This window comes from Carex rostrata, chromosome 9 (genome assembly GCF_964058835.1).
Source record: "Carex rostrata chromosome 9, lpCarRost1.2, whole genome shotgun sequence".
NCBI classification, from domain to species: domain Eukaryota; kingdom Viridiplantae; phylum Streptophyta; class Magnoliopsida; order Poales; family Cyperaceae; genus Carex; species Carex rostrata.
This window is the reverse complement of record NC_135926.1, coordinates 1,837,887-1,852,428: the sequence shown is the minus strand read 5'-3', so window position 1 is coordinate 1,852,428 and position 14,542 is coordinate 1,837,887. Positions and strand designations below refer to the sequence as shown.

Below are 14,542 nucleotides of genomic sequence, written 5' to 3'. Positions count from 1 at the left end.
AACATTTTATGGCACATTAATATGATATTTAAAAAAATATTGTTCCAACTAAAATTAAATTCATAGATATGTTATTCATCATTTAGATAGAAAATGCATTAATTTTTGTTTAAAACTTGATCGGACATTCATAAAAAAAAGTTCAAATTCAATCATTAATTTTTTTAAATTAATTGATGGAACTCTAAAAGACTTTTCAGTTGGACCAAATTTGATACATGCCATATTTTAGTGATGCAGAGCATATGCAATTTTTTTGTGTTTAAACAACAATTTTACAGATATTGAATGGATGTACTATAAAAATAAAATATAAGCACGAATCAATTTTCCAAATGTTATATACAATGATAGTTATATTGGTTATGTTTCCTTTTGCCCCTACAAACAAACTCTAATTTTTAATGTCATATTGTTGTGTGTAAAACTACTTTATAAATATGGTGGAGTTTAATATTTCCTTTTTCTAAATAGGTAAAAAGGCTATCAAAACCAACTCCTAAGCAATTAAGCAAAAGAGGAAAAAACAGAGTGGGACCAGACAAAAAGCAACTCCTAACACCCACAACAAAGCTTAAATTGCAAATTATAGTGACCTTAAGCCGCTTCACTAAAAAATAATAGTGTTACTTGAACCCAAAAACAGGTTACTTTCAGTATCTTATTTTAGTTCAAAGCTGAGCTTCAATTGAGTGCTACAGAAAATAATGCAAGGTTCAACTGTTCAAGCAAGAAGAGGCAACTTCATGCTATAGCTGATGATTTGGTTTCTAGTTTTCGGCTGATTTGAGGTACGAAATCATTTAGCTTTCATTTTTTGTGTTTGATTGTTTACTCAAGCATGGCGGTTTCTAACTTCTTACAATGCTTGTTACAAAGATTCATGCTATTTTTTAATTTTTGAAAAGCTGTGAAAGAATATTTTGGTTTTGCATTAAAAAGTCACTTGTGCACTAGTTGAAAAATACGAGTATGAATGAGAGATAGATCAGATAATAGTAAGACTGCTAAAATAAATGTAATTCGACAAAGAGTACTCCATTGAAGTGGTTTTTCACATTGTATTGCATGGATACACCATTCGATTGAATAAAAAAAAAGTAGGAAAACTTTACTTATTGTTTAGACTTTCTATATTTTAGAAAGAAAATATTCACTAATAAATATTGATTATAACAGAATTATTTTTATGTTTGTCATTTGATTTTAGAAAATTTCAATAAGATAGTACAACCATCCGATGAAATAAATATGAACTTAATGTACTAGATTGATTTTCGCTAATTATAGACACACAAATATACATATTAGGATCCCGAATCTATTGTTTTGTAAATAGGAACTCATTTAGCATATAAGCGAAATGTATATGCTGCCAAAACAATTATTTACCAGCAGAAATGTCATTAAAAGAACAGTTGATCAAATATCAATGTGCATCTAAACAACATATTTATTATTCGGAATAGTTAGAATAACTGCTATTATTTATTCCTTATAAATGTTGGAATAGCTAACTACTATTCGAAAATGTAAAGAGGAGGAAAAATGATTCTTTCTCGAATTTTCGTCAACACACTTCCGAAATGACAAAATTGACACTACTTTATATTATCTCCACGTTATGACAATTCGTTTAAGACCCCACTTACCTATATTTCTTCCTAATTAGCACCTTGTTAACACTATTATTTATCGGTTATAACTATTCACTATTCTAAATGTACAACCCAAACAACATTTTTTACTAATCCGAATAGCACCATTTTCACACTAATATAAAAATTACTATTTTTTCTCTATTCTTATTTACTATTATCAAATTTTGCTATTCTAGCTATTCTAGCTCTCATCCAAACGTACTTAAGGATGCGTTTGGATGCACTTAAAGCCTCTTTTGCTGATTTGCTTCCTCTCCGGATAATGTCGGTTAGCATGATTCGAAATAACATTGTTCGTAATTATACAACTAAAAAAAAATATACACTATTCGAAAGTAACATAAATTAAAACTATTTCCCATTACTCGGATTAATATTTTTAATTAAACATTAACTAAAATCATACTATTTTGGCATTGTTTCATCCCTGCGTAGAAATGACATAAAATGAAAGCATAAAGAAAGATTAAGCCCACTGATTCACTGAAAATAGTAAAAAGCCCAAAACTCAAATTGGGTCCGATCCGACCCACACTCAATTTGCAACGAGAGCTGAACTTTTGTTGGGGAACCACTGAACCAGAAAAAAGCGAGAGGAGATGAGAGATAGATGCAGTGAGGCTGTGAGGCGAAGCTTTCCAGCGCTAAATCCATGCTGATTTATGTGCAAATCATAAGAGCATGTGCACTGTCGACTTATTTGGTCCCCTTACCTTTCCTTCCATTCGTTGTAGAATCTCCTTGATCTTGATGTTGTCTCTTTACACACAATATTAAACACCTCTCGCAATTAGTTGCTTAAGAACCAAGTACTAACTATAAATGCTACAATTAATTGGTTAATTGGTTAATTGGATTGTGAGTTATAATAAATTTTAGCTTGTGTTTCTACAAACAATTGTGTGACAGAAAGGGATGGTAAGAAAAGGAAAGAGAGACGAGAGAGTTCACTTTCTCTTCATCTCCAAACCGAGGGTACGATGGCATAAGTCAGAATAATTCTTCCCCTACATATCCTTTCTCAAATTTAATCCGCTTAGGCGACCTAATTCATCCGCGATCGCACGTGCCAACATAAGCACTTGTTATTGACCCCGTTACGGATTTTAATTGATTTAATTTTTGCAGCATTCGTAGTGTTGGTATTCGTGTGTCGAGTCACAAAATTTATAACAATTATTCGATAATAATAAATAAACGACTATCTAATAATATTGACAGAGCAATAATTTATGAAGTTGCTTAATTAGATAGCGTCACATGTGAGATAATATTTGAACATTCATCTACTATGCTAATAAATATTTGCTTATGCAGCTTCTGATTTTTTTTCCATTCAAAATTATTTTGTTCCACATTTCATACAAATGAGGACAACTATTCGATGATAATATGATAAAATTCCACAATATGATTTATTTTTCCTGAATTTTTCACCAAATAATTTTTTTGTTTAAAAATCTTATCATGCAAGCTGACTAATTTTGTTGACAATATTCACTTTTAATTAAATTTGTCAACTGCAAGATTACATACTTGTTAGATTACAGTTTCACTATTAATTGAAAAAAAATGTATTGTTGACTAACATTGTTACTATTTTCCGAACAAGACAATCATGTTGGAGAAAAATATTAAATTAGCATTCATGCATTGGATAATTTTCTATATTATTACATTTTATAGGTTTAATCTAATCAAATTTCGAAAGATTATTGACATAGTCATGAAATATATTCAAAATTAAATTTATTTTTCTTCAAGAGACGATACAAACATTTTAAAATAGACTTAACTTGATGTAAAATTTTACTAAGTTATATACATTACAGAAAAAAAAATTAGAATCATTTTAAATTCAAATTTCTGCCTATTACTAAAATTTACATGGTCAATATGCACAATTTTTGAATAAATTATAACAATCGGAGTTTATCGTGGAAAGCTTATACGTAATAATGATTTACGATTTGATCGAAGAAGTGGGGGTCAATTGACTCCATTTAAAAAAAAAAATTATATATATGACCGTTCATATAATTTAGAGTAAAATATAATGGTACTGTAAAGTTAATCATTATTCTTTATAGAAAAATTTTATGTGATTGATTTCAAATGTGCGTTTGACTTTCATAATTTGTAAGTTGGGCTTCACCGCTTCAGCCTCTGATCTTAATACAAATTAAATGAAATAGTATAACAATAGGTGAGGAGTACTAAAAAATTAATTATAACAACTACCAAAGCTCTAAATTGCATTACACATTTATACATTGTAACGAGTAGCTACACTCATTGCTATTGGTAGAGCATTTGAAGCACATCAATTAATTAGACTTCTCATATCATAAACGACTCGACTCATCATTTTATTGATATATCAAAACAAAAAAGTATAGGCCAACAACCCAGAACGGTTTGGTTGGCTGTATTTTTCATGCTACATCAAAGGGGTGTTATTTGAATAGAAGAACGTGACTGCACTTGATCATCTTGTCATGCTTTTTTTTAAATTTTATTTTAGATGGTAAGCAACCAATTAAAGAGAGAAAACGAAATTATTTAGGTAGCATTTGATTGAGACATCATAGCTGGAATTTTCGCTTTAGCGAGTTTCAATTAACGCAAAGAAGGTGATTAATTAGCATTTTTTTAGAGATGTAACAGAATTTTTTATTTTTCGTCCTCATCGAAATGTATACTTAGTCGGTACAAAAAAAAAAAAATCTTAGTTATTTGTTCCACAAAATTAGAAAATTATTATTGTTTTGCTATTATGAGATGAGAGTGGGTGAAAGCGATGTGGATAATATCCGATCCGTATTCGAAAAATTAGATGTAGATATATGATATCTAAATATTTGTGTGGATATAGATACATATATAGTTTTATGTTTCAATTATCTTATCCGAATAATAAATATATACCATATAGTTTAATATATATTATAGACAAATTATGTTATTCATCATTATAATTAGATAAATATTATAAACTTTAGTATTTTTATATTTTTTTAATAAGTATTTAATTCAATCTGTATCCGTATCTGTCTAATATTCGATCCGTATCCCTATTCAGAAAATTAAAAAAGAATATGGATATAGATATGATTTTACCACTATCCGCTCCATATCCGCTCTTTTTTCATCCCTACATGAGAGTCATTTTTAAAATTAAATGCACAAATCATGTTTTGTCATGTTTAAATTAAAATAACTTTTTGTCAAATATGGATCATGTTTAAATTTAAATTAGTGTGATGTACTGTGCTCTGATTTGTGAGGTGAAAATGACCTAAATTTTTTGTTTGTCATTTTGTCTTGAGTTAATTTGTCAAACTAGTTAAGTTGTCAATTTAACTATTTCAGATTGACGCTTATTTATATTTATATCTAAATTGACACGGAGAATTTATTAAGTGAAAACTATATTTACCAGCTGGCTAAGAGATGGAGCAAGTACTCATAGCCTTTAGCAAAAGATGTCATCTTCAATTGAGTACATGATGATTTTTCATTTTGCGTTGGTTGATGATATGACGTAAAATGTCTCTAAAGTAGACTTCATAATAAGTTAGTAAAAAAAAAAAATCTACGCACAGGCGGCATGTTCACATGTGATTTAACATGTAACATGTTGCATAAATAACTACAAGTTTAATCATGTCACCTCTTCATTTTTTTTTTTCACTTTATGCTTCTTATTTTATCACGCCACTTATCATTTATTTTGTTACTTCTTCAACAAGTGAAATGTTTAATTTAGCGAGAGACTAAACATGCCACTTGTCATTTAGTTATAACACATGTTAATTACTTGTTTAAAGTTTAAACACACCACTTATTTTTACTGTTCTTTATAGCCGAACATACGCGATAACCCATTTTGTCAGGGTTACATGAGAAATTTTCCATGTGTTAATCTATATTAACTGAAATGACTTTCAGTAATTGCTTAGTTAATTACTGGTTACTGCCACTGTAATAATACAAAATGGGTGTTTGGAATCTGCAATTTACAGTTCTGAAAGTTTACGACCGAAGGCGCTCTTTTTGTTTCTATCAATTCGGACGTTCTAATCTGACAATTACATGCCTCGTTTCTCTTAATGTATTTCATTAATTGACTACAAATTATGGGAATGATAATTTAATTATTCAATATAATGCACGCCTGCTCTCGCAAGTCTAACATCTAGAACTTATTAGTAGCGTAATTAAAACCCCATCTTCTCCAGGTCTTGGGTTCTAAACTGTGGATATAAGAGTATTTGAATAATTTGCATTTCAGTCCTTCAGTTTATATGTTATTAGCTGTATAGCAATTGAATCCGAGCTCCGTTTGGTTCGTCTCAAGTGGTTTTGCATTGATTTGGATTGGAAGCGACGCTCCATCTGTTATGAATCATGTAGCTAGTGATTACTTCTTGGTTATTTGAAAAGCTACAGAGATAAGAGCATCAGACGATCCATTAAAGAAACAGAGATACAGTATTTATCCAAACTACTTACTACTTCCAGGCTCCAGCTGACTAGCAGCAAGTCATTAAATTGTCTTCTTAAAAGAAATTTCTTTTAGAAAATTTTAGAACCAACTTCCCAACGCCTCGCCTCTCTGTTCTTCTTTTAGAAAAACAAATAAAAATCGTACAGAAATTATTCGCACGCACTCAAGTCTGCATAAATGCATAATAGCACGATTGGTGACAGCTCGAGGACCAACTTGTGACCAAATGCAATATATTTTATATTGCGTACTATATCAACAATTTCTCACGTTAGTTACTCATATATTGACATTATAAACTTTAATTGATGATATTTTTTTTATGTTATCATCAATATTTATTCGCTGAAGAAATTCATTTGATATAAATTAGACGTGAAAAAAGAAATAAAAAATATATATAACCAATTGTTAATTTTTAGATATGTTAATCTTGAATTAATTTTTTTATTAGATTTTAAGACCTTTTTTATGTATGTGATTTGTTATTAAATTGAAATCATAAATTTTAATTAATTACCGACTAAGAGGAATAAGAAATAATCCGCACGCTTAAAGTTAATGTTTAGTAAATAATTATAAAATACGAATAAAAACAAGTCTTAATATAAATACGAAAATACCTCTACCTACCAGATCATACCGTATTGGTTGACATGCTCTAAACAGGGATAGATTTAGTAATTTTAAGAAATGTGAAAATTGGCTGAAATTGTCTAAAGACAAAAGCTAAGAGATGTTAACCAAAATACAGAGTTTACAGGGGCTGTAAAGAAATTTCCAAATAAAAAGAGAGAAAAGATATGAAGAAAGAAAGAAAGAAGACAAAAGTGATACAACGTACTTTCTTTATTTTTCTACTCAGTCTCTCTCTTCACTCTCTTTCTCTCTCTCCTCTGCTCTTCCCCAGGAAGCCAAGCACCGGTCTTCCCCAGTAAGCCAAGCGCGGCCGAAAGAGACTCAGTACTCACCACCGCCACTGTCTTCTCCTTTGCGAGGCAACCTCAATTTCCTCAGGATCTCCCACCACTACCCATGGTGGCCGCTACCACGGCCACCGTCTCCCTTCCCTCCGGCCGTAAATCTACCTCTGATCTCCCCACTCGACCTCGCTCTCCGCTCATCCCCTCCGAAAAGGACAATGCCCCTATATCCCACCATCGCCACCACCGCCGCTCCAATTCCACCTCCACCTCAAGCTCTACCTCATACTCCTCCAGTTCCTCCTCCAGTTCAACCTCCCGCCGCCATCCTTCTCCACTTTTAAACGCTCCTCGCCCCTCCACCCCTCCTACATTGCCCCAATCTCGCTCCCGCTCTGCAGATCGGTCCCGCCCCTCAAGTGGTCCCACCATCGTACCGCCTTCTACCAATGCGGGTGCTAATCTATGTACCACTACTCGAAGCCTCTCAGTCTCCTTCCAAGGAGAGTCTTTCTTCATCCAGACGCTCCGCACCAAATCTTCCTCACCTGGTGGGACCACAGGCGCAGCTAGAAAGCCCACCCCGGAGAAGCGACGCCAGACAGCGCTCTCTGAAAACCGGCCGCATGACAGGTGGCCTGCATCCATGGCCCGGTCTGGTCGGCAACCCAACCCACTTGCAAAGAGCCTTGATTGTTCTCTGGAGAAGAAAGATTCGATTTTAGCTACTGTGCATTTGTTGCAGCAGTCGATGGTATTATCTGATGGTCTGTCAAGGCGAGCCTCATTCGATGGTGGAGATCTCTCCGTTTCATCAGATACAGATAGTGTTTCTTCTGGAAGTAATTCAGGGGTTCATGAGTTTAGCTTGCCACCAAGAGCTAAGGCTACTTCAAGAGGTAAGTTTGGTGGCCTGGTTATAATTGAAGCTGTAACTCCCTTTCCAATTTACCACTCCATATGTTCAGTACTATACCAGTTAGGCCAGTAACAGACTGTCAAAGTTATATTTTTGCTAATGTGAGGGTTATGGGGGTACGTAGCTTATTATGTACAGTTTAAGAAACCCAGCATATGGATGAATTTTTTGGTACTACAATAATGTTGGTAATTGTTACCTGTAATCACTACTGGTACCTGCTGGACTGTAAAATTTCTCTGGAACAATGCTAAGTCCAGTATGAACTATTTTGCCTAATTTTCAATGTCATAGGAAGACAAGCTATAAGGCTTGCCAAAGCATCATATAATGGGAAACCTACATGGTTTGCATAAAATTGCAGGGGTGAAATTCTTTGGGTGTGTAGGTTATAACTTATAACCCCAAGGTCTTTTAGGATTAATCACAATTTTAACATTTTTGAGAAATCAGCAGGCAAATTGACTTGTTAATTGCCCAGGGATAAGCGTGCCTGCCAGATTCTGGCAAGAAACCAACAGCCGACTTCGCCGATTCACGGAATCCAATTCGCGAATGCTAGGATCTGGTTCACCACCTGTTAGGAAATCTCTATCAGACAGCCCCACTTCATCCCCACGTGGGTCCACAAGAGGGTCCCCAAGCCCTCTTAAAACTAGAACGGGATCTGGTACTGGTACAGGTGTGGGAACAGGATCTTCACCTGCAAATGCACCTTCAATTATTAATTTCGCAGCCGAGGTTAGGAGGGCTAAGAAAGGGGAGAACAGAATTGAGGAGGCACACAAGTTGAGGCTGTTGGATAATAGACATCTACAATGGCGCTGTGTCAATGCGCGTGCTAGAGCTGCACTCTCGGCTCAGAGATCGGCTGCTGAGGTAATATAGCCTTTTAATTTGCAGACCTTTTGCCCCCAGATTTAATGCAATTGTTGTTTGTTATTGTATTTGAGAACAGAACTCGACAATATTAGTTACATGCTAGGTAAATGATTTTTACAGTCATCACGATCTAATATCCTTTGCCACAATTTATATTTTTCTGCATCCAATAAATGGTTGGATTTGAACTGCTTGAATCCATATCTACATCCCAAAAAGTTCTGGAATTTGATTATATACCTGTCTGGTTGTATTCACATACAAGTACTGACATTGTACAAGTGTAGGCTGATATGAATACAGATATGAATTTTGATTTTAAGGCAAATATGATCAAATACAGATACTGTCTCTATCTGGATTGAGAAAATCCTGACTATCCAATGAGTAAACTTGGGTTGTATGAAAATGTCTGAATTTCTGTTGTTTAGGAGTTAAAAATGGTTAACAGCTTAGACAAGCAAATGCTCGTTAAAACAAAGAACTGAAAGAAATGCATTCCATCCATAAATCATTTCATATCTTGTGGTAAACACTTATGATTATGTCAGATTTTATTATAAAAGCCTTATGGTAGCTGTCAATATTGCAGTATGATATACTGATGTCAATATTGGAGGAATAGTATTATCCAACATATTGAATTCTTCTTTCTGGAGTAGAACTAGGGTGTTCTTAGGTTCACCAAGTTCCTTGGTGAACTCAAGTAGGGGTGATTAATGAGCGAGCATGAGCGAGTTAGGGTATGCTCATGCTCGCTCATTAAGTAAATGAGCGAGTTGTTAATGAGCGAGTTTAAATGAGCGGATAAATGAGCGAGTTGTAAATGAGCGAGCTTTTAATGAGCGAGTTATGAGCGGCTCACGAGTTATGACTCATAACAAAATTATATAGTGTGCCCATGCATAACAAAATTTGTTAAAAGTCGTCATAACAAAATTCAACAAATTGTCATAATTCATTTAAATGAGAGAGTTGTTATGACTATTACTTGTTTTGGGATTTAGGCGGAGGTTTTAGTTCTGCCGATTTACAAAAAAAAAATGAATATGAAACTATGAATATTAGTATATTACACACGATTAAATGTTACATTGTGCTCACTATATTACACATGATCAAATATGAAACTATGCTTACTATCTATCAATCTTAATGAGGCAAGGTTGATGTTACACAGAATTATATAGGATTAAATGTGGCAAGGATTAGATGTGGCAAATGCTTAATGAGCGAGTTTGGTCATGCTCATGCTCGCTCATTAAGTAAATGAGCGAGTTGTTAATGAGCGAGTTTAAATGAGCGGATAAATGAGCGAGTTTAGACGAGCTTTTAATGAGCGAGTTATGAGCGATTTACTCACCCCTAAACTCAAGTCTAAAACCCTTCAAATCGGCTTCAAATGACGAATCTGAACCATTGAAACCTGCCTACCTTCAGGAGCAGACCCAAGATTTTCGTCGGGGGGGGGGGGCAAAAAAATATCGAATCGGGTTTAAATAACTTATTGGATTTAAACCCATTAACTAATTGGGTACTCGATAAAAAAAACAATGTTTTGACTTATATTTTCCAATACCCTGACTTGTAATTTATGATCCTATAACTTATAATTAATATTACCAATAATAATTCAAGAAATTTATTTTAATTTTAACGCTAAATTTAACCCGAATTACAAATCAAACATCCAGAGGGGGGCAAAAAACATTTTCAGGGAGGGGCAAAGTCGATCGGTACCAATAGATCACCACTAAAACTCGAAATTTAGCTGCCCCCCCTGTGCTACAGTAGATCCGCAGTGGTACATCTACATATGAAAATTTTAAACATTTGAATTAATTTAGTATAAAGTCAAGCGGTCAAAATTAGAAGGTTAATAAATTAATTTTAATGCATTCAATTTTTGAATGTTTTTTTATCACATAACTATGTACAAAATTAATTTCAATTTTTTTTTTTTTACGTGTAGATGCATCACTTATAAAGTAGGTGAGTTTCAACGGTTCAGATTCGTCGTTTAAAGCCGATTCGATGGGTTTTAGACTTGGGTTCACCAAAGGGCTTGGTGAACTTAAGAACACCCTAGTTCTACTCCTTTCTGTGTGTTTAACAGCCAACCTGGGAATGTATCAAAGTCTTATTTCTACCTATGTTCCTATCTAGTATCTACTACTGATCCGTTTTCACCAATAGACTCTGTGTCCATAAGATACCATTTGGACCCACTTGCTGGTTATGTTGTTTAGACCCGTTATTCTAGTTCAATTTGTGTTTGAATTATGTTATCTAGTGGTAACTCCAGTGGCAGTCGCTGTCAGGCTAGAATCATCGTATTCTCATAATGGTTATGGTTGGGGGGATGATAAGTGCAATGTAACTATAAACTTGCATTATCATAAATATATTTATGACTTACTTTTTGGTCCCGTTCGGTTGGGGGGAGGGAGGGGGGTCAGTGAGGTAATCAGTATATTATAATTGTGCCATGCATGATTTAGGCTTTTATATCACAAGAGTACTGGCCAGAGATTTTAATTAACCCAATCATCCCTGCTCTGTTTTACAAAATAACCAACAATGGTGATTGCCTATTAATTTCAAGCCATGCATAAACTGTTTTTTCTTTACCTTTGTTTTGGGTTTATTGGTTGATTAAAAAACAGCAAGTCTTCTTTAATTCATGAAAAAATCCTCATATATAGGATTGCTTTGTTTACCTTAGTGTACATAATTTGATGATACACACTATTTTTTCTCATGATTAATGCAATTATTTTATTATTGAATTCAGAAAAGTTTGTACAATGCATGGAGATGTACATCTGAACTAAGAGATGCTGTGGCAATAAAAAGAATCAAGCTCCAACTCCTGACTCAAAGGCTTAAACTAACATCCATCCTTAGAGGACAAGTATGCCTTACCTTTATATTTTTTCGCACTTAATTTTGTAAATTTAATTAATTAAGCACAGTTTGATCTTTAGAAACTTCACAATCTTCTATTAATTTATAGTTTTATTCATAAATTATAAGTTCCACACTTCCATCATTATATAATGTGAATCAATTAAAACATAGATGTTGGTTGAGTTGGTTCAGGTGTGATCCGTACATGGATCCCAAGATTGCTAGGTTTGGGTCACTGTGTAAGTTGAATTGCTACTATAACTGGACATCAAAATTGTTAGGTTTGGTCAAGAATCACGGGACAGCCCAGATTAGAGTTACTTTCCTGTTATAGTTACTGGAAGATACCATACGGACTAAAACCAGTTTCAAAGCATTATATATATATAGAGAGAGAGGAGGGTTCAAATGCCTCCACCATGCCTCTATTTTTAAAAACTTTAATAACTCAAAATTTAAAACTTAAAAGTCAAAATAAAATCATTAGATGTGATCTATATTATTTTCTCTCTGTGCTCATAAAAAATTATCACATTTCAATTTTGTTTTTATGTGAATCAATAAGTTGAAAAATCAACGTCTATAAATTATCCACATTAGTACATTTTTTACAAGCTCTTGATGACAACCAAAACAAAATTGAAATGCCATAATTTTTTACACGTGCATAGATAAAATGATATAGATCATATCCAACGGTTTTATTTTTACTTCTAAGTTTTAAATTTTGAGTTATTAAAACTTTTAAAAATGGAGGCACGGTGGAAGCACAAAAAATGGAGACATTTGAAGCCTCCTCATATATATATATATATATAGAGAGAGAGAGAGAGAGAGAGAGAGAGATGTTCAATCATTAGATGTTTGAGTTGATAGTAGGTTTACATCTTGTAAAAATTATAGTTCCTTCAAACCTTTATCTACAGTAGAACTTACAAAATAAGAATATCTTGAAATAGCACTGAAAAAAAAATAGAGTATAGCCATTTTCCATATTTCTAGAAATTACATGGCCTTCTAGTTGACTATGTATATATAATATATTCAGATAACCTATTTGGAGGAGTGGTCACTAATTGAGAAGGATCACTCCCATTCTCTAACTGATGCAACTGAAGCGCTAAAAGCAAGCACTCTCCGACTTCCCGTCGTAGGTGGTGCAAAGGTACCCTTCTACCCTGTGTTGAAAATCTATCTCAAAACTGCACCAGTCAGGCTTGTGGCCAATATATAGTTTATTCTGAGACATGAGTGTAATGGTGGCTTTCTAAAAAGCAGGCAGACATACAAGAAGTGAAAGAAGCAGTTGGTACGGCCGTTGATGTGATGAATTCTATGGCAACCTCCATTTGTTCTATACTATCAAAGGTATGCATCCCTGCATGTTTGAAAACTTGGCAGTGGTTGTCAAGAAACATTTTCTCTCTCTTTCAAAGACAAACACACACACCCACTTACACCTATAAGTAACTTATTCTAAAAAAGCATCTCTTAACAGGTAGAAGGGGCTGGTTCATTGGTATCAGAGCTTGCAAAAGTAGCTGCACAAGAGAAGTCTCTTTTGGACCAATCGAGAGATCTATTGTCTACTGTTGCGGCATTGCATGTAAGTTTCTTGGCACCAGTATGGTAACTACAAATCATTGTGGGTACCTACTTGTAACAGGCAGTCTGTTTCAGTATGCCCCCTATGCTATTATTATTTTTTTAATTAATTTAAGGCCTCAAGCCCCTCGGTTTTTGTATCCACCCAAATCCACCTAGCAGGTTTCAAAATTGTCTGCAACACAAAGAGTGTTGCCTTACTCAGCAATGGGCATGGTTGTCATGTTTCTGTGCTAGTTTGTCTTTATGCTTGTGTTTTATGTTTTGCAACTATGTACTGATATGCTGTTAACAAAACAGGTCAAAAAATGTAGTCTTCAGGGGCACGTAATACAGAGGAAACGCAAGCAAGGCCAGATACTTTGTTAGAGCAGTTTTGCAATTTTCACCTACATCTTATCATGATTTACTACTAACATCATACAAACTTGATCAAAGGTTTTCTCTAACTAGAGGCTGTTCCAAGTGGAAATAAAATTGGGTTTGTGTGTGTTTCGAGTGCATGGGTCCTGTATAATTTTCTCTAATTTGTGTATCTTTTGTTGTTTTTTCTTTTGGTGTGGATTTCAGAAACGGATTTGGGTTTGAGCTGCAGTTGTTGCAGTTGCTGTAGATAGTAATACATGGATGAGAGAAAGATGAACTTGTTTGTAAATATGTTGATCAGTTAGTAAGAGAAAAATCTGTCAATTAGATGCCATATTCAAGTCCAGTAAACAAATTTGTTGACAAGCAATTCCACATTATTCTTATCTTATCGTGTATTAAAGAATATTTCTCCTGTTAGAGCACATTTTGAGTTTGTTTTACATAAATCCATCAAGGCGGATGTGCAGGAGATCTGTCGAGTGGCCGTTAATTATCTCCTTCTCATGATTGCTAATGAAATGATAAAATCTTGAGAACTTGTTGAGCGCTTAAAACACAACTTAGCGTTCCATCTGTTTTGACAATGATTGGATTCTAGTTTTAACAAAGAACAGTTAATACATTTGAAAATTTGCAGTTGAATCCGGATTCAAATCCAGTACACAAACAAATTGGAGAATATTTTTCCCGCTGAGCAGTTGACCTTTAATTATCTCCTTTTCATAACTTCTAATGAAATGAGCAAAAGTTTGAAGTTTCATCT

General features: G+C 33.9%; 1 protein-coding gene across 3 annotated transcripts; it reads left to right on the top strand.

The window, feature by feature from the left end:
* Positions 1-609: 609 nt before the first annotated feature.
* QWRF2 (QWRF motif protein (DUF566)) lies at positions 610-14,201 on the top strand. Of its 3 annotated transcripts, none has more exons than XM_078307900.1 (8): positions 610-791; positions 7,082-7,993; positions 8,495-8,892; positions 11,690-11,809; positions 12,854-12,970; positions 13,084-13,173; positions 13,304-13,411; positions 13,711-14,201. In XM_078307900.1, the coding sequence occupies exons 2-8, from the start codon at positions 7,207-7,209 to the stop codon at positions 13,777-13,779; spliced, it is 1,689 nt and encodes a 562-aa protein (XP_078164026.1). In that variant the 5' UTR covers positions 610-791; positions 7,082-7,206; the 3' UTR covers positions 13,780-14,201. The 3 variants fall into 3 exon arrangements, with proteins under 3 accessions (XP_078164026.1, XP_078164024.1, XP_078164025.1); XM_078307898.1 differs by having other exon boundaries at positions 634-791; positions 13,081-13,173; XM_078307899.1 differs by lacking the exon at positions 610-791 and having other exon boundaries at positions 7,011-7,993.
* Positions 14,202-14,542: the final 341 nt, after the last annotated feature.

Bases quoted from the DNA above. Each gene is read 5' to 3' on its own strand.
- QWRF2 (XM_078307898.1), top strand. From the start codon at position 7,207: ATGGTGGCCGCTACCACGGCCACCGTCTCCCTTCCCTCCGGCCGTAAA. The intron at 7,994-8,494 runs GTAAGTTTGGTG...TTAATTGCCCAG, and splicing joins AGCTAAGGCTACTTCAAGAG to GGATAAGCGTGCCTGCCAGA. The intron at 13,412-13,710 runs GTAAGTTTCTTG...TTAACAAAACAG, and splicing joins CTACTGTTGCGGCATTGCAT to GTCAAAAAATGTAGTCTTCA.